We start from the raw sequence: 26508 nt of genomic DNA, 5'->3' as shown, positions 1-26508 counted from the left end.
ATTTGTCCAGCTCTGGTATATATGTGTATACATTTCTCAACTTCGTCTATATTATTTAAATGCTGAAATTAAAAAATAATTTGGCCACTCTCCCCTCATGTTATACAAGCATAAGTAATCCCCACGATACGTGTAGAAACAATCCTAAAAATGACAATGAAAAGGAAAAAAAAGATTGTTAAGGCATCGGCTTCAGTTATCTTACAGCAGCAGGGTTGCTTTTAGCGTTCATCAATATTCCTGATACAGGAATAACACAGAGCATCACAGTTCATTTTGCCACAAATGCATAGACCTACATTTTTTTTTGTTAACACAACCACAAAGTTCTTTTCTGTCTTGACCGATATACTCACATATGTAAAAAAAAAAGAACTGTCTGATTGAGCAGAAAAATGCTATAACTCAGCTGTTTGCCATACCATTACAGTACAGTCTTCACCTCCAGTCACAATGGTACAACCATCAGAAGACACAGTTAAACATGTCACTGCACCTAGATTGAGAAAAAAATGACAATTTTTTAATAATAACTTTCATAAATTAAACATAAAACTGGGACTGGGTCAGTTAATTGATCAATTGTTTTTTTGCAGTTAAAAATTTTAGTTGAGTTAATTGACTTGATTGATCGGATGAAAATATTTTAACAAAAGTTTATATTTATTTTGATTTATTTGACGAAACCGATAAGATGTTTTAAAATTACACTTCTAGATACACGCATGCCAACATTAGCACGAAGCCTCTCAGTAGTAATGAATTGTTGAGTTTGGTGTTGGGGGGGGGGGGGGGGGAGGAGGTCCCTACGGGACAACATGATCATAGTACAATAAAAAGAAACACTGTAGAATTTATTGAAAGAATGTCAAAGAATTGAAAGAATGTAATTGTTTTCGTTTTCTTTCAATTGAATATGCACCTCTGGAAACTTGGGTCTTAGGCTACATGAGCTCCCTCTTCCCCAAGCCTTGTGAGGTTGCCTATCCTTGTAGGTCATATATATGGACGACTAGCAACCCTAGAGCCCCCTGTTTTCTTGGTATCAGAGCACCTATGACAAAACATTTTGTTCGTAACAAATTCTGCGGACTCGATCAGTCACTATCGGCGCAAATAAACCTAGGTCCAGACCACCCCCCCCCAAAAAACTACTTTTAGCCCACAGTGCGGGGCAATTTTGAATGTGATTCTTCACATTTGGGCATTGAGTAGCATGGTGGGCGGATCCAATACGGCCTTTACCTGACTTGGGGACCAACCACAGGCCCTTACGGAGGACAGATTTCACATATGTTCCTTATACTTTTCAGATTTTTCGAAGTCTGATATTAGATACTGGTATTTAAACCCTATCGTCAGGTTCTAATGCCAGCCTGGATCGCAAGTTTGCCATTCCTCTAACTTTCTAACAAGCGTATGTAGGAGATACATCGAGGAAAGTAGAGTGCGCCTATCTCCTACATACGCACACCTTGAAGGCTAAATTTAATTACCAACCCTTTTCAAGACTGAGTTTGTCTTCTCTTGAACTCTATCACATGCGCATATGAATTTATCATTACAATTAAGATCAACAAGATTAAAAAACAAAAGAAAAGAAAATAAGCAAAATATAGCAAGAAACCCAAAGCCCGAATTTTTTTTTAAAAGAGAAAAGATACATATTATGCAATTTGAAGAAAAAACAATTTCCAATACAATTTCCAATTTACAATAGTATTGAGAGTATCCCCTGTAGAAACTACAGACAATCCATAGCAGTTGGCAACTCTGTAGATTTCAGATAATTGATCTTATTGAAAAATATTTGAATCAATATTTTGATCAAATTTTTTGACATGGGGAAATACAAGTCAATTAAGAAAACACTAGTGATGATTTCAATTTTAAATTGGAATTGGTGGAAGTTTTAGAAGACAAGATAAAAATTTGTTGTCTCCACTGAGGGCAAGTTTACATACTTGGGAACATCAGTCCACTTTTCCCTCTAGAAACTACTTCCGTACTGAAAGGGTTGTTGTATGGGAGTACTATAACCGGGTGTTCAGTATGGGAGTAGTTTCTGGGAAAAAAATAACAGTTTGAAAGAATCAGTCTCAAAATCAGTGAATAACCAAAAATGACTGATTTTTTAGAAAAAACGTTAGGACAACCGGGGAAGAAATCCCAGGATCTGAGAAAAATGTTCACAATTACGCAAAGTATGCAGCCTTAATTCTTTAATCTATTCCAATATTTTATTAAAATTATTATATTATTATAAAAAAAATATAAATTAATAATATATAAAATTATTCCAATATTTATTACATCTAGCGAATGGGGTGAATGAAATGAATAAAAAACATTTTGTAGCAAAACTTAAAAAAAGTTACCTAATAAGTTTGCTTGTAAAGTAATAACAACTGAAAATATTTGATTAATCAGTTGATGAACTGATGAAAATTTTTTGATTAACCAGTTAAAAATTTTAATCTCAGTTTCCCGCTTACATAAAACTGATCATACAATGACAAGGCGCAACAATATTATGACAATTCACATCATCAGAAAGCGTCTGAGCAGGTCACTAAAGCCATTATGTAAAACAAGGGTGCTCAACCTGTTTGAGAGTGATACATACAAAAGTATTTTATGACAGTTTTTCAAGTTTGCCAATTTAAAACCAAAATGCAATTTTCATAATTGACTTACCAGAATGAGCAGGTATTGATTTCAGTATTTGGCCTTGAATCAAATCCCAAATGATCAAGTTTCCCATACTCGTACCAGTAACAGCACAGAATCCGTTCCAACAAAGACATCTGTATCAACAAACGAGAATTAATAGTATTAAAAGAATGTGAAACATCATCATAGGCACGAGATAGACTTGAAAGGCTGGGAGGCGGGATCATGATGATAATGTCAATTCATATGTATACATATACATTAGATCAGTGGATTCTGTCATTGACGTAGGTGGGGGGATTGACACCCGCCCCCATATCTCCACCAATGAAAATGATCTCACTGTGTTCAAAAATTTAAATAAATTACAAAATAATACCATATGATGTTCAGCTACCCAGAACTTACAAATTATAAGTTATACTTACAAATTACTATTGAAAACTTAACAAATTAAGTGAATGACTATAACTGTTTGAACTACAGTAAGTTGACAAGAATTTACAGTGAATTAGGAAGGCAAGTTAATAATAAATTTCAAAGTTGAAATGTTGACAAGAGAAAACTTTCAAACTTGAATCTGAAAAATATATTTATAGCATGTACTAAACACACATGGCTGTCTTAAATATAATTTTGAGAGCATAGCTGGTCAGAATACATTGTTTAACTTATTTGACTGGTTAAGACTTCATACACAGTTGTGTCAATTTTTAATACAATTACTTTAATTTTCAAAAAATAATTAGTAATTATTTCAATTATCATAATTTTTTTTGTTGGTGATTTTAAAAAAACAGTTAAGAATGTAAGGAAGTTAGTTTGAATGTATTCATAAAAAATTTTAATCAGGAAAGTTCATTTTATTAGCTTCAAATTAGCACAAAGATATATACTTTTAAGAAAGAAAAAAAGGAGAAATTAATTGGACACCTGACTGGTTAAAAATCTATTTTTCAATTTTCATATAGAACATAATATATATATATATATATATATATTTATATATACAGGGTGCATAGGTAATATTACACACAGGCTGACAAACCATTGATCCTAAAGGCATTAGAAAAAGTATCCAAATAATGTGTAGTACTCAGATATGTTATTCATGTTGCAAGGGGTTGTATAGTTATTGAAATTTAAAAAAATAAGCTTTTTATATGGACACGCTGTGCTCAAAAACCCAATTAGAAAGTTGTTGTTCTGTCTCTCCTGATGAAAAAAGAAAAAAAAAGTTCCATGTTTCTAAGAGCAATATTCAATGAAATGAAATGAAGAGTAAAAAATGAAGGAAAGTTGGGAAATTAAATGAGAGCAAAAGTGCTTACTTATATTTAATGCTGTTTTTTTAAAACTTTCGACCGTTTTTCAAATTAAAATATCTCATTGAATATTGTACTTAGAAATGTGGAACATTTTTGTTGGCTTCAGGAGAGACAAGACTAACTTGTAATTGGATTTACAACAAACTTTGTACTTGGATTTTTGAGGACAGAGGGTAAGCAAATACAAAAAGATATATATTTTTTTATTTTAATAATTATACAAGCCTTTGCAACATGAATGACATATATGAGTCTGACACATAATTTGGATACTTTTTTTAATTGAAAGCATGTATGGTCTATGGTTCATCACAATGCCATACTCTTTACTGAAGAAAATCAGAATGGAAATGGTTTTGCTGGAGATGTTTAAATAATTTGTAATGAGCAGTATCGTCACATGCCTGCAAAAATTTGGCACAAGCACTGTAATTTGAATAAAGAAAATATTCTCAAATGGTAAATGCACACTGATTTTTTTTTGCTTTCGATTCCTTGTCCTTTTATATAAATAATCTACAAAGTTTTAAAATTTTCTGATATGCGGCCAAAGCTTTAGATAGTTCAGAACATGGCAACTTTATTAAAGGAACTTTGTATAACACTATAAATGATATGATTACTTATTTTAATTTTCATTTTTATCATAACTATAGTATTGAAATTGATTTGGTTTGATATGATACCAGATGGATATACATCAATTATAAATCCCTACCTGAGCTCCTCATAGCAGTCCTTACAGTACAAAAGAGTACCTGTCTGAACATCCAAAACTTTGAGAGTACTGTCAGCGCCACAAGAGACTATTTTTTTCCCATCTACAAATATACAGGGTAAAAGGTTTAAATGTAAGGTATTTCTGTGATATTTAAATGACTTTCACCAAATGAATTAATATTTAAATGTATACCTGGACTGAAAGCCACACAATGGACAGCACCAGAATGGTCTACAAGGAAAGACAAAAGGTTTTTTGTTATTGTTGCTAAAAACATTTATTGATTCCTAAGTTATAAAGCATACAAAAACTATTTGAGACACCACATAATTTAAAAGACACATATAAGACATAAAGTGTAATAAGAGCAGCAACAGAAAAAAAGCAACATACATGAATATTGATTGACTATAGAATAACTTGTAAGCTCCCACAGGGTGACTTGGCCATCTTCTGTACCAGAAACAAGCAAGGAATTGTCTGAGCTCAAGCTGATGCATTTTACACCTGCATCATGATCCAGTTCAGCTTTCTAAGGCATGAAAGAAAAATAAATCCAGAAATAAATCATCTATTTCATCACAGTATTTATATATTCTTCCCCCTCTTGAAAAAAAAAGTTTCATTCATAACTGATAATTACAGGTATAACTCTGAGAATATATATTTTTTCAACCAGATGGAGTGGGAAATTAATGATAAATATGTCAAAACAGCTTTTAAGTTATTCCCTTCATCTGTCCAAGCAAAAGATTAAATATACTGCATTTAAAGTGAACCCCCCCCCCCCATAAATGTATAAAACAGCTAGGCATACATGGTATGAGGATCATTCATCTTCAAGTGGCAACATGGTGATTATATATCACCCCATTAATTTTAATGTAATTTCCAATTCAGCTTCGCAATAACCTTTCCTCCATATTAAATCAATACAAGGATTAGAGCCTGGAGGTTCAGGTGAAATGCCAAAAATGCCTATTCTCGAACTCTTTTTTTTTGAAAAAAAAAGGTATTTTTTTATTTTTCCTGCCATAAATGCATATTTTAATATTGTTTTAAGTTTGTTCATGAATTTCAGAGGTCATCATTTGTAGAACTTAGATATCCGAGCATGGAAAACTTCAAAAGACTTGATCTTTTTCAAATCTCTCTAGGTATTGTCAGAAAGCCCCCCCCCCTTCCAGCCCAATTTAAACACAAATAGGTGCAAGTGCCTGAGAGATGGAGAACTTAGCATTGCCCTGCATTAACTTTGCCATGGCCGGATGGTGTTAGACATGAATGTTGTTTCAGATGAACACAGCCTATATATGAGAAAAGCTGAGAAAAATTAAAAGTTTGTTTCTCCTTATAACATATCTTGCTCAATTATTGGACAGCATTGTATATGTAACATATAGCTGACTAATCCCTATACCAAGATGCAAGATGTCATCAGTTGACGTCTTGGCTTCTTGGCTCACCCAGCCATGCAGGAGTTGAGAGGGCTCTGGTCACAAGTCTCTCTCCACAAACAACTTTATTTTTGGCATGCAATCAATTCAATTTTAAAAATAATTCAGTTATTATAAGTTATAACTGAAGCAGTAAACGGAGTAAGTGCAACCAATTTTTAGTCAGTTTTTGGACACTTGATGTCTAGGCTTTTAGTTACTTTTCCTTCCTTTAATTAATTACAAATGACCTTTTTTAGTGCCCATTTCAAGCATTTTTAGTGCCTTTTTCACACGATGGCTGAGCTGCATATTGCAGAGGGAGAGCTCTAAGAGACAGCTTACTGACCTCGTACGCTACCTACAAGCGAATCCACAGATTGTCCATAAGACCAGAAATGCAGACCTCGTAGAACCCACCCAACAAATGGTCAGGCAACCCAGGATTTACTCTCACTTGTGATATGGCATACTGGCTGTTCTTATGTGATTCCCTCCCCCATTTTTATATATTGTATAAGTTTATTTTTTTCTGTGTTTACATGTTTTCTGTGTTACATTTCACGGTGCTACCACACCATGTTCTACTCGTACATAATCGCTGTATTTGTGCATTGTTTTATTTTACTTCCTATTTTCTGTATTATTATTCTCTCTGTGGTACAGCCCCCATTGGGGATATGCTAAAATTGCCTGATAACAATAGAGCATAGTCTGTGTTTGGTTTGAAAGAAAGAAAAGAAAGTGCCTTTATGCCGGCCTATTTCAATCATGTTTAGTGCCCAAACTTCTGGGCTTTAACAATGATAATTGCAAAAAATGCTCGATACCTTTTCCAGACACTACAGGTGGATACAGGAACATTTCCATATGAGCTATTTCTGCAGTCCAATAAGGTGATGTAGTACCCATTTTCCCCCCAATAGACTTTAACATCCGACATACAGCTGATAGTGATATGTTTAATAAAAAATTTTTCCTGCAAGGACTAAAGCAATATGCCATGTGCAACAATGTATTTAGTAAACTTGTAGGTAACTGCATGATATTTCAGATTGAGCGATCACAAGGATGCTGGACATTATATGATAATACTGTGGATACAGTGTAAAAATAATATAACTTACCAGCTGAGCAACAGATGATGACCTATGAGAGTTTGTAGCATAGTTCCAGATCTACAAAAATACAGTTTAATAATAAATTATAATTTTACATATTTAAATTATAAGTTGATTTATGATATTTTATATTAGTTAATTAAATATTTATTGTAATAATATTTTATCAAAATATAATTGTTTTACAATCCCTTATTGACAGTTCAAACATGATTTTTTTCTGAATTCCCTACTCTCATGTGATCAATACCATACCCGAATCTTATGTCAGTAATTCATCCCAAAACTAATGACATAGACAATGCCACTCCTTTTTTGGGAGGAGACAAGAGGAAAATTTGCACAGATTTTATTTATTTTTCCCTACCTATTTGCCATTTTTTATGTGATTCTCTCAAGGAAACATTTCTCTGTAATATGATGCCAAAAGCCTTTACCTTTTCTTGAACTATATCTAACTGAAAACATTCTTTCTATAGGGTGAGACAACGTAAACGTGGAGTGACATAAACATTGGTGGTACTACTGTATTCTGAAATTGTAATCAAGTTAGTATATTTATTTTTCATACTTTTGCTGTAGAATCCACTGAGCATGTTGCAAGCAAACCATCTTGAAAGCAAACATCAGTGACTGAAAGGAAAATAACAGAAAATTAATATTTTAAATGTAGTAAGTCTTTCTTATTCCAAAAAATTATACAAATTTTCAAAAATCTTAAGAAATATTTGTGTTTATATGGGACACAAGTGCTGGGTTCATATAACTGCGTCAGTATTTTGTTTTGTGTTAATGTTTATTTTTCAGCAGTGAGCACATAAAAATAACTCTATATCAGACCTGATTAGAAAAATAAATAATTGTAAAAGAACTTGCAACAGATTGATTTCCACATTTCCATCCTCATTAAAAATCTGCTTTGATTTCTGCTTTAAAAACTAAATTTTTCTATTGGTTTGTTACATCAGATTGAAATAATTTTTTGAAAGACCAACAAATGTTGAAAGTTTAGCTAATTATAATCTACAACTTCATAAAAATGTTTATTTTAAAAAAAAATTAGAAAGTCAAAAATACAAAACTTTTAGTGTATATATAAACTCTTGACAATGGTATTTTCTCATGACTTTTACACACACACACAATGGATTGTACTAAATTTTTCTATGAAATCTAAAATCGAATATTGATAGTCAGTTTGGTTACAGTTGATAAATAGCATCATAAAATAAAATTTTGCTACAACAAGTATTCAAGATATTACCAGCATCATCATGAGCTAATGTTGTCACAAGGACTTTTCCATACTCTGCGTTATATGTATATCTGAAAATATTGTAAATACAATGAGAACGTACGACATAATGACAATGCACAACCTAAATAATAAGAAAGGTCAATTCCATTCAAAAAATTTCAGTAAATGGGTTTATATTTTAGCTGCTGTGGAACATGGATTTTATTCACCTCATTAGAAAAAAAGAAAGGGGCATTATTTTTCCATCACGTAGTACTGTTATAATTTAGGAGTTGATTCAATTCTTGGGGTGGGGGGGGGGGATCACAAAGAACAGCAGAAATGTAAAATGTGTGTTAATGTTAGAATTTGTGATTTAATTTTTTTCAACAAACAATGCAATAATGTATCCTGTGAATACTACAACCAGATAAATCTATTTCAGATGAGTTGAAATCTCTATTTTCAAGAAAAATGTCAACCCTTTAAGGGTAAATAGTCAGAGAGAAATACACCTTTCTACTTTTTATATTCACACGAAAAAAGAAAAATTTCCCTGCATCACAAATCATTGAGAATGCCATTCACCAGATTACTGCAATTATAACCTATTTGCAATGCGAGAAGTTTAAGGGTTAAACACTAAACCAAATGTATACAGTCAACTTTGGATTATGAGTAACTCAGTTTATGAGTATTGATGGTAATGCAACATGAGAAAAAACTTTTAACAAATATTTTTTTACTTAATTAATGAGTAATGTCTCACAAGATGAATAGAAATTTTGAAACTGAGAGAAAGGTCATCTTAATGATTTCAGGGGCTTGGCCAAAGCATTTTTCACAAGGATTTTTTTATTATTTCAATGAAAGATCAAAATTTCAAAATATATGCAATTTTAATTTTGTATTTCAAAAAATTTTAAACAAAATTTGTATGCCTATAGCCCCGTTCAAATGGGAAATAGAAAAAGCGTTTTACAACCCACTTCAAGAATTTGCACCAATGACTACTCTCAATTTCTTTTTTTATGAAGGAAAAAAGTCGTCAAGAGAGGTGCTAGCACTCCCAATCCTACCGCAATATTTGCACATGTGAACAGGGTTTATGTGTATTAATGGAACTTCAATATTTTAGGAGCCCTTTTTTGATGTGAGCTCATTCGTTAAGACGGCACTGATTATAGGGGTGCTATTCTTAGCACAAGCCCGGATTTCAAAGCAAAATCCGAGCTCCTTTTTATCATTTTGAAAAATTCATATGCCTTCAATACAAAATAAAATAATTTAAAATAAATTAATCTGTAATTTTGCTTTCGAAATGAGTGGCTAGCATAAGGAAGAGGGTTATGGAACAAATCATTTTAGTTTCCATTATTTCCTATAGGGAAGTTTGATACAAGTGCTATGAATTATGAGCACATTCATGGAAAGAATTATACTTGTAACCTGGAGTTCCAGCACATGCCGAGATGCTTAATTTCTTGTACTTATGTAAAGGTCACTGATTTTTTAAATTATCGACTATTCATTTGAAGATACAAAATGTAAAAAACAAACATATTTCACTTACACATAATTATCCCAGGAGCCAACAATCACAGTTTTATTATCTTCCATCAGCACACAAGATGGTAAAGCCTAGAGAAGAAGACTTATAAATATATTACATGCTTTAAAAATGACCCTTACCAATGCATGTTTGTATAGTTTAAGTATGGCAGGAAACTGAAAATATCCATGATCAAATATTCATGAATTCCAGAAAATTACTTCACTGACTGCAAACACTATTTCCACATACCATGTTATATACATTGATGCTTCGTAATTGTCGTTTTTCTTCTAATGAGTACATTTTCAATTGACTATCTGCAGGTGAAAATAAAAATTGATTGTAGTTCCCCTGAAACTTCCAATTAATAACATAATATTATCATTTGAATATGATCTATTTTGTTTTTTAGACAACAAATTCAGTATTATATACGAATAAAAAATTCTGGCCAGTGCAATGCTAAAGATCACATCTAGGGGCACAGTTTCAGGATGTGGGGTGGGGGAGGGAGGCAGGAAATAGTTACAACAAAACTTCTATAACTTGAATGTGATCGACTATAAGAAATTTCAATTTTCTATGTGTGATGTATTTCTTTAAAGTTCTATGCCTCAAAGTAATATCAATTTCCAGAAGCACTTTGAGCTACAGAAGTTTGATTGCATTTTTAAATCAACGAATCATAAAAAGAGTAGTTTTTTGCATGCACCTGCATCCAGTTTAGACAGAAAAAACCTTTTTTCCCTTCCACAAACAGAGTAGGATGTTGATTAACTCAGTCCCAATTAACCTAGGTTCAGGTTTTCCTATGAAATTTTTATGATTATATTTCAAAAATTAGGTGGCATACATAGGCACTGAAACCTAGAGGTTGAAGCTATTAGAGGCCCCCCAATTCACAAAAAACACAATGCACCTTTATTTTCCTGCATATGCACTCAAGTCCCATATATACAGGAGGACAAGCAACTTTCAGCCCCCCCACCCCAAATGCTTTCTTCAGGCCAGCACCTCTGGTGGCATAGTCATGGGAGTGGAAGTTCGGAAAACTCTGGGATGGATATACATCTTGAAATTGTTGGTTGTGAGCACCATGGTGGTTCCTGATGAGTTTTGATGTATTTGATGACAGAAGGAATTGAATGTTTATTTTAAAAGCACTGCACTGTATGTAATCTTCACAATGTCGTAAACTGTAAATAAATTACAGCACACTTCATGCAAAGTTTATCCTATTCATACTGATCCTAAATTATTGCTATTTATTGCATTGATTAAAAACAACTTGAAAGAGAATTAAATCTCCATCATTTATATATATATGTCTATTTATTTCATTTGAAAATTCTGCAAGGTCTACATTATCCAAGATTTTGGTTATTCTAGTTATGTCTGGTGCACATTTAGCTTGGTTAATCAGGGTCTTACTGTAGTTCATCTCATCATGTTATGCATATAATATATTTTTCTCAGTTAAAAGAACCATAATATTTCACATGTATTACTGCAAGAGAATCATTACAAGCACTCTATTTCATGAACCTTAAGATTTACTGAGTTTAATTGAATCGTGCAACTGCTATGGTATCATATTAAACAACTTGAAAGAGAATTAAATCTCCATCATTTATATATATATGTCTATTTATTTCATTTGAAAATTCTGCAAGGTCTACATTATCCAAGATTTTGGTTATTCTAGTTATGTCTGGTGCACATTTAGCTTGGTTAATCAGGGTCTTACTGTAGTTCATCTCATCATGTTATGCATATAATATATTTTTCTCAGTTAAAAGAACCATAATATTTCACATGTATTACTGCAAGAGAATCATTACAAGCACTCTATTTCATGAACCTTAAGATTTACTGAGTTTAATTGAATCGTGCAACTGCTATGGTATCATATTTTTGTTCAGACGTATTTCTATTACCGAAAAAAATCTTTTAAAATGTCACAACATATACCAGATACACTTTGAGGAGTTAATAAAAAAAATTACCTTGCGAAACAGAAAATACATATTTTATATTGCTTGTGATACAAACATCAGTGACAGCGCTATAAAACAAAAAATAAATTTTGTTATTAAGAATCATTTTGATGGTAATTAACAGGATTAATTTTGAATCAAAAGAATTAAAAACTATAAAAAAAACAAACCCAATAAAGGATGAAAGAATGAAAAAAGTTAGTTTCGAGCACAACAAATACCAAGATTACGCACGATTTAAATATAAATAACAGGCCACAACACAGGTAAAATGCCAAAGGTGGGCTGAGAAAAAGATGCCCATAACAAATATGGGTATTACATATTTCAAAAATACAACAACCCAATTAAAAATGCAATCATAAAAACTAAAAACCATATATACACGATAAAATATAATACAATCCCCAAATAAAAAATATTTATGGATGTCTTATTTAAGTATTGATAGCTTCTCAATTAACACCAATACATGTTTATCATATTTATTTTTAAACGTGTCAATTGTGTTACAATTTACTACCCCCGGAGTAAAGGCACTCCATTTATTAACAACCATATTATGTGGTCTTAAATTCAATCGCATTATCAAAAAATGTGATTGAATTTTTTTATTGATATTTTATTTTTACCCCATTTACTGACCCATACTTTATCAAAATGAATATACGAATATATTGTGGCAGAAGTCTGGAGACTGGTAAAACTTACGATTTAAATTAGTAAAAGTAAACATTTACAAGCACATCATTATTATTAATTCTTTATGCTGGAGGTAAAGGGCGCTACTTCCATTTTCTTCAACGTTGAGATAACAATATTAATTTACAGTACTTCCATTACACTATGCATGGTTATAGGACATTAAATACTATTTCAATAAATAATGGAGATATTTACTTTATAACACAAGCAAGTTCCACAGAAAGACATACTAAAAAAATCTTTAAATGACTCTCCTGTGAAATTTCTTTTTTGTGACACAGTGTCCTTTATCTCTTATACAGAATTAAAAATTACTAAAATTTTTGGAATACACACAGACTATCATTCAGAGAATTTATAATGTGTATTATATGAAGTTACAATAAATATTATCACTGGTAATTAATACATGATTAATTAATAATATAATTGATAAATAAAAATACAGCATTAAATAGTTTAGTGAAAGCCCAAAATAGGAAGTTCTTGAGCATTTTTTGCACTTCTAGCAATTTACTTCCATAAAGCCTAAGATTCATTAGTTTTTGGGCTTTTACTGCAACATACATAAAGGAAGATTCCGACTTACTCTTTGTGCATTTTGAACTGTGTGATTGCTGTTAAAAGACACATGTCTCTAGAACTCCACAAATTTAGTGAATCTTTTCTTTTATGATTAATCAAGTCAACACCATCACCTGCAATTATATTTCAATGTTTATATGAATAATTTCAGAGAACATAGGAGAAATTATTTTTACCAAAGTAACAGAATCACAACTGCAATCATTTAATCTATATTAAAAGATGAATGAACTGCCTCTGTAATTATGAAGCAAAGTCGACGCTAGATTTTACAAATCTCCAATTTACAAACATGCTCTTTTTTATGCACTGGTCCTCTGTCCTGAACATCATGCCATAGAGCTGATGTTAAAATCCACTCTATTTCACGAGCTATCATTTATATCAACACCTTTCAATGGTTTGTTGGAAAACCAACAAACTTGGTTTTCCTCCGCTATTTTTTTTTCAGTTATTTTATTCTTCCAGCTGCCTTTGAGTTCACAGTAATCAAAAGTACACTCCAATTCCAAAGTTCTATATTTCTTAGGAAAAACATAGAACATTATCACCAACATACAGGTCTTTTGCAAACAACATGCTAGGAAGGAGGATTTTATGTAGGGCCGAGATGACCATGAATTGAAGAGGTGTTGACAATGTAATTCTCTTTGTGCATTATGATTGGATAAACTGGTGATTTCAGAAATGGTGTGGAACATTAGGTTACTGATAGGCCATTTCAGAGTCGAGAGTCAATCAAACTCTATTTCATACAACTGCTGTTCGTCTATTCTTCTTTTTTGCAATTTCAACAAAATGGAAAAGATTGTGCTTGACAGTGGATGAAAAACATATTTTGAAGGAAATTAATGAGCGAACTCTTACACAGAGAGAAATTGCCAAAAAGTATGGGATTGAGCAAAAATTACATGAGTCTTACAATCAAAGATCAGAAAAGGATCGTTTTTATGGCAAGTGGTTCCAGCTGTGTGTTCCGCCACCCTGAAAATATTTCAGAGAAACAAGATTCGCATGAAATGTTATCCTATGTCAATTCTATGGAATCCTATATTTACATAAATGCTGCGATGAAGTAAACAAAAATAAAGTGATTTTTATGGAAATCAGCAATAAAGGTGAACGAATAAATCATTTTTATTTCCCACATTTTTTTGCCTCTCCCATTTACGAACTAATTATCAAGTCTGTATAGATTCATAAAAACAAGTGTCGACTGTATAATACAAAAAAAGAAAATTTGATTAGCAATTTTTTTTTCAACAAAAAATTATTTCCTGTATGAAAAAAAACTGTAATCCACTAGAAAAACTAATAATAAAACCATCTTTTTCCATCTGAAATTAAGTATATTAAAATACTTAAATTACACCAAATTATGATTAAACATATCTGGGCTAAAATCTTAATGAGGTAATATAGTCAAGCAAACGTCTTAAACTGTTGGTACTAAAGCTTTTATGTATGGATATCAGAGTTGGACAAACCTCCAAAAATTTAAATGTACAGTAGGGTATGTAACTTGAAATTAAAAATGTCAGAATCAATATTTTACATGCTAGCCAAAGGCATGTGATGGAAAAAAATAGATGCCTCATCAAAATTTTTACATGTCCTGGGCATATTAGCAATAGATTTATTCAGCCTTGATGGATGATAGTTAAAATTGAATACAATATGAAATTAATCAAACAATAAAAATTGTCCCTTGCCTGCATGTTTTTCACTTCTCAATTCTACCTCTTTGTTGTCCAGAAAGTTTTGGTCATCATAAGGGGATGGAAGCCTTCTCTGAGGATGTGGTTTCAGAAAGAGTTGTTTTGGAATTTGACCAAATTCCATTATTTGAACTTCCAAAGAATGCTTTTCATTCAGATCTTTTATGCTGCAAAAACATGTTTTTTGTTGAGTTTATTTAAAATGAATGTGAAAATTTAAATTGTGCTAAAATTGTGCATTAGTACTTCTAAAAAAAATTACCATGCAAAAATAGCTGTTCATAGCTGATTACTATGAATACATATCAAAAATTTATTTCACAGTTAGCATTATTGACATATTTGACATGCCTAAGACATTTAATTGTTCCAGCTCCATCGTTAAATTTTTCTTGACCGAAGATGTTACTTCAGCTTGATAAAGAAAGACCGTACTAGGACAACTGAAATGCAAATGACTGCAGCAAAAACGTCTCCAAACCAGTACCAATTAGCAAGCCAACATCTTGGCCAGAAACAAGGAAAAAAATCTTTCAGGAATAAGCTATGGGTTACCATCTAGTTAGCCTCCATGTACATGAGATGATTTTGACAAGACATAACTTATCAAGGACAATCCAATAGTCGAGGTACATTTTGGTTGCTATACTGTATATATCTGAGTTTTTATTGATCTGATTTAAAAAGAAAGAAACCGCTCCAGTATATGGACAATTATTATTCATCCATTTTTGGCTCACATTCCATTTACCCATCAGGGCTGGTAAATAATGGGAGTTAAAAATCATTTTTGCAAATGATGAGAATCGGTAAAACTGATGCTACTTAACTCAGTAATCTGGCAAATTAATTTCTCCTTTTTCTCTTTTTTAGAAGTTTGAGGCTAATAAATATATTTTCCTGATTAAAATTTCTTATGAATGCATTAAAACTGACTTCATCATGTTCTTAGCTATGTATAAAAAAAAAAACCAATTGAAATAATAACTGTTAGTTTTCAAAAATTGGAATAATTAGACAAAAAATCAGTGAGACATCCTATGCCAACATAGCCATATGATACGTTAAAACTAAATTCTATAAATATAGTGGAGTGGAGTCCCTATATAACAAGCTTCTACAAAACAAACTTTTCTAGAACAAATTTTTGGTATAATGGGACAAAGTGACTTCACTAAATAATAAGATTCGACTGGATATAAAAAACACTATTATAACATATGATTACGACATAAATTATGATTCAAAAAATAGAAATTTACCTGTCCAAGTCAACCGATCCTTCATATGTTAAGTAATAGAAAACTACAGAACAGGGAAAAAGAATATTAAATTTAAGACAGATTTGTGTAAAAACAATGCTTCAAATGATGTAATAGTGTTCAAACATCAAAGTAGCAAACATTCACACAACACATTTCATATCATCCATTTGATTCAAATTGTAGCATAGGCGAAAGAAATTTAAATGAAACCTAAGCGAATTAGTGTGTATACACACACACACATAAAAAAAATATAAACATAATAATTAGGATGATACATACTATTATTAGCATTTATTGCTTCTTGACCTCTTTGCTTATAACCAAATATAAGATCAATCCAATTATGCAGGTTTTGTGAGACATAATCTGATTCCAAGGCTTCTCGGAGAGTAGAAACAAAATGCTCTGGATCTGTAGGAACAAACACATTGCTTTAGAAAAGAATAAAAAATCTGAAATACAAGTAATGTATGGTGTATTTTCATACTATTTCATATAAACTGCTGTATTTTTTATTTTTAATTGACCTAGCTATGTTTTTTGTTTGGAGTTTCCAATTTAAATCACTTGTTTTTTTCCCAGTTGGTTTCAGACATACGTATACCGGTCAACCACTCAAACTTGATACCATAGGGACCCAAAGCACAATATACACTTAGGTAGTTTATCCACTCATTAAATCATGCATATTACAATAAAATTGTTTCTTTAACTTTTTACAGAAAAAAGAATCGTTTTTGTGTGGTCTTATTTAACAGATTTTGTTTTATTTAAGGAAAAATAGTTTAAAGCCTGTTTATATATTGAGGAATCATTATCTCAAGGCAAGTTGGAATATACAGGGTGATTCTAAATTCATGGGACAAACTTTAAGAGGTGGTATAACCCTTCCAGACACGGTGCCACAAATGTGTGGGTTGCTTTTTCTCACTGTAGAACTTTTTCTTTTGACTTCAGGGAGTTAAGCCCTGACTTGAAGGATTGTGTAAGTTTTGAGTCAGAATATGGTGAATATGAAATTTGGGGACTTTCATTAGAGGGTAGGACTAAAAGTTTAACTTTCTGGGTTTTTTTTACGATGGCTTAAAGAGAAAAGTGTCCCCATGAAAAAGTGAAATTTATTACACAAAATTTAGCAAAAAAATTGAATGTATCCTCCATCATCTTGATAAAAAAAATTGAATGATTTTAATTATTTCTTCACAAAAGAATTTGCTTTCAGTTTTTAAAGAATTCTTTTACAAATACAAATACAATGCCACAACAGGCAAAATGCCCAACAAGGTGGCTGAGAGAATTTATTATTTATCTATTTATTATCATATTATTTATTATATCACATTTATCCACATATTATTACTTAAAATATGTTATTACTTTATTAAAAGTTTACATTACAACTAGAGGTCTACTAAGTTGATTTAAAAAAAACAACATACTTTCAGCCCATGAAGGAAGTTCAACATTACCAACTTTCTGGCCATTCGAGCGAGAACCAAAATCGAGATTCTAAAATAAAGTAGATATGTAATAAAATAGCTTTAAAATACAAACAATTGATCAGTACGCCAACATATAATCAGTTACAGTTTGTTTTGAACTATTCATAAAAAATTGCATGAGTTTAATTTTCATACTTTTGTATGAAGCAGAAAACTGCCTTTGTCTTCCACATCATAAAATTCGGGAATCAGTTCTTTGAAATCAGAATTACCAGTTGTGACATTTCTCCACGTATCAGGTACACTGCAAAGAGAATAGAGGATATAGCTCCATCGACATAGATCAAATTAATAAATTACTAGCAGCAATTATTTTAACAAAAATTTTCATCAATCCAATATACAGTTAAACTTGTTTAATATGAGATCATAGCTTATATGAGCATTTGCAAAACCACCCTTTACTCACAATTTATAATATTACCATTAAAACCACAATCAAATAAATATAAATATTGATGCATGATGAGAAAATGAATGGTCCTTGGAGCTCAAATAACTTGAAGCTCTAACAATTTCCTAAATGTGAGAAATGCTTTCATTTAAAGGATTTATATTTTGATAAGAAATGCAACTCTGTATCATCTTGTGTAGGGATACTTTGATTTACTGTGTAGCCAAGGAGGTGCTTCAGCATGTGTGAATTGAAAACCATATAAAAAAAACAATTTTGAATTTCACACATAATCGATATGCAATGTGCTTATTATGATTTCTCATTGTGTCTTTCCAATTTGCATACTGTTACAAGTAAATGTTTACATTTTTATTATTTCATGGGTTTAAGAATCAAAATTCACCTCAATTATATAAAAGAGTGTATTTTACCTGTTAAACATTCTGTCAGGGTGATCAAAACGTCCATTTTGAAGGCACAACATATATTGCGGCACTAAAGTTTAAAGAATGACATATAGAGAAAAAAAAGTGAATTAAAAAAATGCCTATCAAAAATCAGTACCAGATAAATTTGAGTCTCACTTGTCACACTGATAAAAATTCATTTTCATATATATGAAAACCTCTTAAAACTGTATTTTTGTATGTAAAATAGTTGTAGACCATTCAGAAATTTCTCAAATCAAAATTACTATTAAATACTTATGTTAATATGGAAACTTTATCGAATAATTTTTTTCTTTTTGTGAATTTAGCACATGATAAAATGCACGAAGGAAAGTTTCTATGTTCATAAGAAATATCATTCTGTGAATTTGTTTTTAATTCACTTGTTCAAGCAGTTGCTGTTCCAACTGATAGACACATTTTGTTCTATTAAAAAAAGTAAAGAAAACTTTCCAAGTCTCAGTGCCTATCACCTTGTTTATAAAATAAATTGCTGGTACGATGAAGGGCATTCAACTAAAAAATTTGTCTGAGAATCAAATTCAGTCAACTGCTCATGAATTTTGGTATGTACGAGCATTCTGCTCAATAGCCTATAAACTGTCCTGACTTAAGTTAAAGGTACCATATTTTCCAGTGCATATACCACACATACAAAAATGACCAGTGGAAATAAAATTTTTTTGGAAAAGCTGCAGCTTTTTATGAGCCGGATCTTTGTATATATCACATATCATTTTTATTCAAGGGTGGGGGGGGGGAACAACATCATTTAAACAGAATTAGATATTGTCGGTTTAAATCTCACAAATTTTCTTTAAGAATTTTATGATATTACTGACTGACCTACACATTACCTTGAAGGGGAAATGTAATTTTTCAACTGCATTTACAAGAAGATAGATGGAAAAAAGTTGATAATTCATTAGAAATCCTGAAAGTCAGTACATTAGAGAAAAAAGTAACTGGAGATGTCACACCTTTACATTAACTGCAAGAGCTAAAACCAATTTTTTAAAGCAGCAGCTTCGTTCCAGAAAAATTACATTTAAGTTTCATAGTCAACTACAAATGACTTTTAAATACAGAGTGAATAATATTTTGTATACAATGACATGAAATTAATTTAGAAGTGGAATGTGAATTCGTAAAAAAAAAACCATACTTTTTCTAACTACGTAATAGAGAACGAAACCAGGCGTAGAGTAATGTGATCCATATAAAAACTTGGGATCTGCCATTTCATCATACCTTTCCTACGGAAAGATAAATTCAATATAATATATGAAAAAACAAGTTACAGAAAACCATGACCTAGGCAATGATATTGTGTTGTGATTACATTTACAGTTGTAAATGCAATCACATGAAAATTGTGCATCACATGAAATTCCCACAAGAAACACATCAATAATATATTTTTCATCAATGGTCAGTCAGTGTTTCTCTCTCTCGCACGCACGCACGCGCACACACAAATATATACTTCATTATGAGCAAGCATTATACAATGCAGAATTACCTTCAACATCTTCAACCTTTTTTCATTAAGAGCACCAATAGGTTTTGTCAGGTCTCTGTAGATGGAGGAATCAGTCAAATCTGTATAATTCAAATAATGAATTATTTAATATTTTCCCCTGTATATAACAAACTCTATCATTTGGTACGATGTTATAAAAAGTAAAAACGTTTAGTTTGACTCAAAAAATATCTCAAAAATTTTATCAGAAAATACTGAAAAATAGGTACATCATAAATAAGTAACTTGATGGACTAGTCATTTTAGCCCCCCACATACCTATACTCTTAGATGTGTAATCAGAAACAACCCAAGGAAAGACTGGATACTGAGTCAAGTCATTGAAACTGCGATCAGCTAAACTGTAAAAAATTAAAATTTTATAAGATAATTAAAAAAAATTTATAAAAGGAAAAAAAAAAGAAAAAAATTGATGTGGAAAATATAATTAAGTTTTATCTTATTATCTGTAACATCATGAGCCACCAACTGAAGTATGATTTTAACAGGCAATACTCTTGAACTATTTACATTTTCCCTCACATTAACTGACATTAAAGGAACACCTGTATTTTCCAGTATGCTGAGAAATTTGAGTCACAGATTTTGAAAAATTCTTAAATATCTTTATTCTGAAAATCTATTAAATTGGTTGAATGCATCATGTGATCCTTATTAAACCTTACTTTTCTCAGCATGCCAGGAATGAACCAGACTTGATATTCAAAAAGCTGGTGTCTCTCGCGTTAAGCAGCATGCTGGCTAATTCAGGGGAATACTGTAATAATGTTTGTTCTGCTAAACTCTGTCATGATGTTAGCAGTAACAGTCTACATTATTTTTAACACACACAAAAAGTGGGGGTTAAAAATAAATTCTCACTACAGCAAATAGAATACAATTACCTGTTAAGATATGTGAGATAATCATAATTTGAAATAATACCATTCTGCCAACTTAACGTCATGTTTTCTTTACCAGTGTCATCACACTTGACATCTAAAATAAGATAAAACAGGCACGAATGTATATACCTATTTCATAATATTAACGCACAAATCAATCTGAGAGACAAAAATATACTAAGGAAATGAAAGAAACTGTCTGGTTTCGATTCTAAAATAAGTTTTCAAGACAAATATATGTATATTTTTTCACTGGTTTACATATTTCTGCCTAGAGCAGTTAAATAAAATTATATGAAGACGACACTCAATTGCCAGGGCTGAAATGTGCAGACAAGCAAAACAAAAAAATTGTATATTTGTTTTGAAAACATTATCTTAATGTTTCTTTGAAAAAATTATTAAGAAAATATAAAATGAAATAATTAATTTGTCATTGAAGTTAATCTTAATATTTACAAAATCTGAAATTATTATGAATATAAAGGTTCAGTTAATTATCCACATTTTTCTTTTTGTACAGTTTTTGTCCTCAATGTCAATGCTTTTGCGTATCATTGCTAAGCGTATCACCATGAAATATATTTTAAAAAATTATTCTACATTGAAAAAAGTTTTAATTTATTAAGAAAATATTCAAATTTGAGTAATTATAGTTTACTGATGAATTCAGCTATTAAAAAAATAATAAAGCAAAAGAAGTACTTTATATAAGAGCAAAGCTTACCTGGTTGACCAACCAATTTGTAATATAAATCATCTCTATCTTTCTGGGATTTGAATGATAGAAAAAGATGTTTTATTGGACAGTGGTTGGAGCAATACAATTCTATACCCTGAAATATGAATAGTATATTATAAATACTCTAGGTCTGAATGGAATAAAATGAATCGATTGATATATTAGAAACCACAATTTTGAATCTTACAAGAATTAATGTAAAAATATGCACAAATAATGCCTTACTATGTGACGGAGTAGAAAACGTCTTTTTATCACCCTTTTTATGTCCATAAGCTTCACTTTAAGAACAGGCCACTATGTAAAATGCAATTAAAAAAAATTGTTTCAATTTCAAACATGAATGCATATACAGAACTAGGATTTACTTCAGATTGAACAACATCTATACCAGGGGTGGCCAAGAGCTGGCCTGTGGGTCACATGTGGTCTGTGAATTGATTTTGTGCAGCCCTCAACAAAGTAAAAGTACTGTTTATTAAATTAAATTTGTAATAGTTATTTGAGAGCTATTGATTCCAACAGCACATTTCCCATTTATCCATCACATCTGTTTAACAAACTGTTCACAAACTACTTATTTCGAATGATGAAAGTAATTTTAACAATTAATCAATTTGAAAAAGGTGAGATATATATGGCAAAGTAGCACCACTGGTGCAGCCTGGGAAGCTGCAGCTGACCATCATGTTGGCCCATGAACAAAAAGAAGTTGACCACCCCCTGATCTACACAAAATTGAACAAAAGTTTATTTTTTCCAAAGTTTCATTAGAATACGAGTAATTTTATATTGAGACTTCAATAATTATTTTTAATCTAGCCTTAAAACAAATTCAAAATGCAATAAAAATGCTGATACACATTTTTTTTCTTGTAGTACAGATATACTCACAGGCTCAGCATTATTATATGGTTGAAAATACAATCTGGATGTTGTGAGGAGTATACGACCAGGATTTACAACCAAAGGTGTAATTTTATTGCCAGTGGTTTCCAATAATATTTTTTCATACAGATCTTCCAACCTGCAAGAAAATATTAATAATTGAAGCTTTTACATAATAAAATTAGGTTGGCATTTAACATATCATTATAATAGATTGGGTATGCAAATCAAAATAAGTGATAGGTACAGCAGCTGACATAGAGTAACTGAAGATTACTCCACTTGCGAGTGATTCAAGTTAACCCTTGAATGTGTAGCTTTGCATATGTGTAAAGGGTTCTTAAAACTTTCATTACTCAGCCAGTTTGACCATAAAAGTTCAGAATCGTTTTTGCACATAAGATGAGGTTATATTCTTTCTATTTTATATTTTGAATTTCCTGGTACATGTCTAAACAACTCTGTTGCAGAGCATATGTGGCTGTGATTTTGCTAATCTGTTAAAGTGTTTTTGTTTGCATTTCTTTTTTTTACCTTAAAGTTTGCAATCCAAATTTTTTTTTCTCGCTATAGTATAGGTGAATCAAAGAAGGTAGTTATATATTTGGAAGGTAATACTACTTCTATACATTTATTTTGTGTGCGATTTTTGAGGCTTTGCATGTCTTCAATAAGGCCCTGCATAAGCAGTATAATTTGAAACAGATTCTTTAAAATGATTTTTTGACTTTAAATACATATCATTAACTGAAAAAAATCATCAGCTGGGAAAACAATTGAGCATTTAAAGATTGAAAGCAAAAATATTTGATGAAGATGCTTCAGGTGAGGTCTAGATGTAGATATCTAGATGAACTCCAATTTTTTTTTAGCATAAAATATTTTATAGACATTGAATATTGGAGGGGAGTTGAATTTGAACTCACAGATCTATAACACATAGGTAGTGAACAAAAATTTATAGAGGGAAAGTATGTTATCTTACCAACACGTATCAAACTTTACTCTAGATTGTCGTGACCAAATTATTGCAGCAATCTAGTAAAAAGAATCATCAAAGAAAGCATCACAATACAATACTTCTTTTAACAAATATCATTTCACAGCATGATTTCCTAAAATAATATAATCACCATAATTTATGTCGATGATAAACACATATGCATATTTTTTTCGCAGAAAATATTATGAAGCTTTACATGTGACCGTGCAAATTTGTTTAGATAAAAATGAAAAATTGTTTTTCAATAAAAATGACTAGATATTAATTATATGAGAATGAAAAAAAAAAATATTGAAACTGAAAATCTAAATTGCAGGAATGTGTCTGAATACCTAGAAAAGATATATTTCCTTGATATATTGGGATGAGAAGAAAAAGACATCTTAATCTCTCTAAAAACTTAATTTAGGATACACCAACTTGTTTTCGTTTCTCCCTTTTTTGCAAATAATCAATTAAAATATTTCAGTGGGCATATCAGATACAGTATCAAATTCTTTGCACATCCAATGAAAGATGATGTATCATGTATCAATACATTAAATGCAGGACTGTAACTAAGGAAAGGAGACAGTATGATGCTCTGAATGCTGGACTAGGAAGGGTGTCAAGTCCTTCTTTTTGTTGAAAGTAACGGGGAGGGGCACCAGAATGTATACTGGCCACAGTTGTTTCCAGTTGCAGCCCTGGTCAGATGAATCCAGTCCCTTATCAATGAATCCAGACTTATTTTTGAAGAAAAAAATGCATTTCATATGATTGCATCATACTTAATTCTTTTTAGATGGAACTTTTGATTTGTCATTAAAAAAAGCATAACCTAAGTGTGAAAAAACAATTCTTTTTCTCAGATAAAATATAAATAATATGCAGAAAATTATGGTGACGCCCAATTCATCAGTGCATTGAATTAATTGTGAAAAGTACAGCAATATGTTTAGATGAATTTTTGGAAATTATGCAATACTTGGTAGTTTGAAAATTATGAATTTCTCAGAATATATTGCTTTCTTAGCTCTATTTTTTAATTAGAGGTTCAAAATTCTTCAGTAATTATGGTAATATATGATATGATTTTATACTGATTGCAGTTCAGATGCAAACATTTGAATATAGCAAACTCTTGATAATCTGACTGTGCTCTAGTCTGACTCTTTCAGTAACACTGCATTTTTTCTATGAGAGTAGAGGAGGGGGGAAAAAAATATGCAGTAGTGAATATTAATTAAATGGGCTTTTTCAACTAATTTCCAGTAATTTGGCAATTTCAGTAATTCGGCATACCCTGGACTGATGTGTGCTTGGTTAGGAATAGCAGTGTGTATTGTAAATCTCTGAATTTACAAATAATAAAAAAAAAGACAATAAAATTGAATAGAAGACATAAATATGATGTACCATAGATGCTTGATCAGCTGTTGCTAGAGTAGCAGCTCTCTGGAGCTGGAGGAGAAACAAATAAAATGTTAGAATTACATCGATTTCGACACACAATGAAATTTAGGACTGAAAACAAGAAATAAATAAAAAATAACTATGTGTTATTTTACAATAAACCTTTTTTGTAAGTGCAATATACCATTTAATGCTGTGTAATGTTTCATTAACTGATTATTTATTATCAAAAATAACAATGCACATATGTGACAGAATATTATCGAACCTGATTTATTTGAGGAAGGCAACTGTGAATTGGAACATACTGTAAAGCAAAAAGATATGACCGCTGCTCCTATGGGAAACATACAGAAAAATGTAAAACAAGAGATAAGAATAAAACCACGAAAGTACCATGAAAATAAATAAATAATAATTGAATTTAAAAATTCTAAGTTTTCAATTGTACATTGAAGAATATTTTATTTTTTTTAGCTGTTTTTGGGGAACTATAGATAAGTTAGTAAAAAAAGAATAAATATAAGATGCACAGTAACTTTGAAAAATGTAGAAGTTTTTATGATGTTTTGTTAAATGTGAAAGTTTTTTTTTTAAAACTTTGCAACCACAGTTATTTTATGCACTATATTGTAATTAAACATGTAAATACCAAAAAGGATCAATCTTGAGCACCTGGAAAATATATAGTAGCACAAGAAACATGCTCAGACCTGTTAAGGACATAGGTGCTAGTATGAAATCAGTGTGCAGCTAGTTTATATAGTAGAAGTTCATTATAACAGCTTACAATCACAGGAAAAATTTTGATTATAACAGACTTCTTGTTATATAAGCGAATGTTTTTTGTAACATTGGCTCTTGGACAATCACCTATAAATCACTCGTTATATCGATATTCTCATTATAAGCTGTACTCATTATAACAGACTTTTACTGAACTTCATGCTTTCAAATTTATACGTTCATGGTTTTCTTTAATACAAACTTTGTAGATTATCCTGTATGTAAGCATAAGTAGATAAAATATGATATACTTTGATTGTTTTAAATAAATGAGTTTTTATTTCAAAAATTTTTCCTCACAAATCATGTGGATAAAAATATTGTGTCTATTGACATTATGTGGCCAAAAGAGAAGCTAACTGAATTTTGGAAGCAATGTCTATCAACATCTACATGTACATACATTTAAATTATCAACTCTGCTCATTGGAGCATGCAGAATCAGCATGAACTCTTGGCAGCGCCGTCTTAGTGCACGGGACCCTCCCCCAGGCATGACTTGGAGGCCTCAAGGGAGCCTTATAATGATACTTTTGATCATTAAAAAAATCAATAGGTAGATCTGTTGCTCCATG

At 31.1% G+C, this 26508-nt stretch overlaps 1 protein-coding gene across 1 annotated transcript in view; it reads right to left on the bottom strand.

Annotated features, from left to right (window-relative positions):
* Nucleotides 1-270: 270 nt before the first annotated feature.
* Nucleotides 271-26508, bottom strand: part of LOC149089696 (protein FAN-like) — a 33316-nt gene continuing 7078 nt past the window's right edge. Inside the window, exons 6-33 of the mRNA XM_089238322.1 lie at nucleotides 25416-25484; nucleotides 25151-25195; nucleotides 23735-23787; nucleotides 22756-22888; nucleotides 22087-22158; nucleotides 21847-21955; nucleotides 21120-21213; nucleotides 20494-20576; nucleotides 20215-20294; nucleotides 19858-19948; nucleotides 18675-18738; nucleotides 17982-18090; nucleotides 17784-17853; nucleotides 16624-16755; nucleotides 16339-16381; nucleotides 15071-15243; nucleotides 13363-13471; nucleotides 12078-12136; nucleotides 10321-10388; nucleotides 10090-10157; nucleotides 8544-8605; nucleotides 7851-7912; nucleotides 7286-7336; nucleotides 5116-5254; nucleotides 4915-4953; nucleotides 4720-4822; nucleotides 2698-2807; nucleotides 271-496 (exon numbers count right to left, since the gene is read on the bottom strand). Coding sequence (XP_089094448.1) covers nucleotides 399-496; nucleotides 2698-2807; nucleotides 4720-4822; nucleotides 4915-4953; nucleotides 5116-5254; nucleotides 7286-7336; nucleotides 7851-7912; nucleotides 8544-8605; nucleotides 10090-10157; nucleotides 10321-10388; nucleotides 12078-12136; nucleotides 13363-13471; nucleotides 15071-15243; nucleotides 16339-16381; nucleotides 16624-16755; nucleotides 17784-17853; nucleotides 17982-18090; nucleotides 18675-18738; nucleotides 19858-19948; nucleotides 20215-20294; nucleotides 20494-20576; nucleotides 21120-21213; nucleotides 21847-21955; nucleotides 22087-22158; nucleotides 22756-22888; nucleotides 23735-23787; nucleotides 25151-25195; nucleotides 25416-25484 — 2388 coding nt within the window. The 3' untranslated portion in view covers nucleotides 271-398. The remainder of the gene's footprint in view (nucleotides 497-2697; nucleotides 2808-4719; nucleotides 4823-4914; nucleotides 4954-5115; nucleotides 5255-7285; nucleotides 7337-7850; nucleotides 7913-8543; nucleotides 8606-10089; nucleotides 10158-10320; nucleotides 10389-12077; nucleotides 12137-13362; nucleotides 13472-15070; nucleotides 15244-16338; nucleotides 16382-16623; nucleotides 16756-17783; nucleotides 17854-17981; nucleotides 18091-18674; nucleotides 18739-19857; nucleotides 19949-20214; nucleotides 20295-20493; nucleotides 20577-21119; nucleotides 21214-21846; nucleotides 21956-22086; nucleotides 22159-22755; nucleotides 22889-23734; nucleotides 23788-25150; nucleotides 25196-25415; nucleotides 25485-26508) is intronic.

Source organism: Pholcus phalangioides, unplaced genomic scaffold (assembly GCF_987345545.1).
Source record: "Pholcus phalangioides strain wild (caught in Gottingen) unplaced genomic scaffold, Ppha-v1.0 ptg000001l_1, whole genome shotgun sequence".
Lineage (NCBI taxonomy): Eukaryota > Metazoa > Arthropoda > Arachnida > Araneae > Pholcidae > Pholcus > Pholcus phalangioides.
The sequence above is the reverse complement of the archived record's forward strand: the minus strand, read 5'-3'. Positions and strand labels throughout refer to the sequence as shown.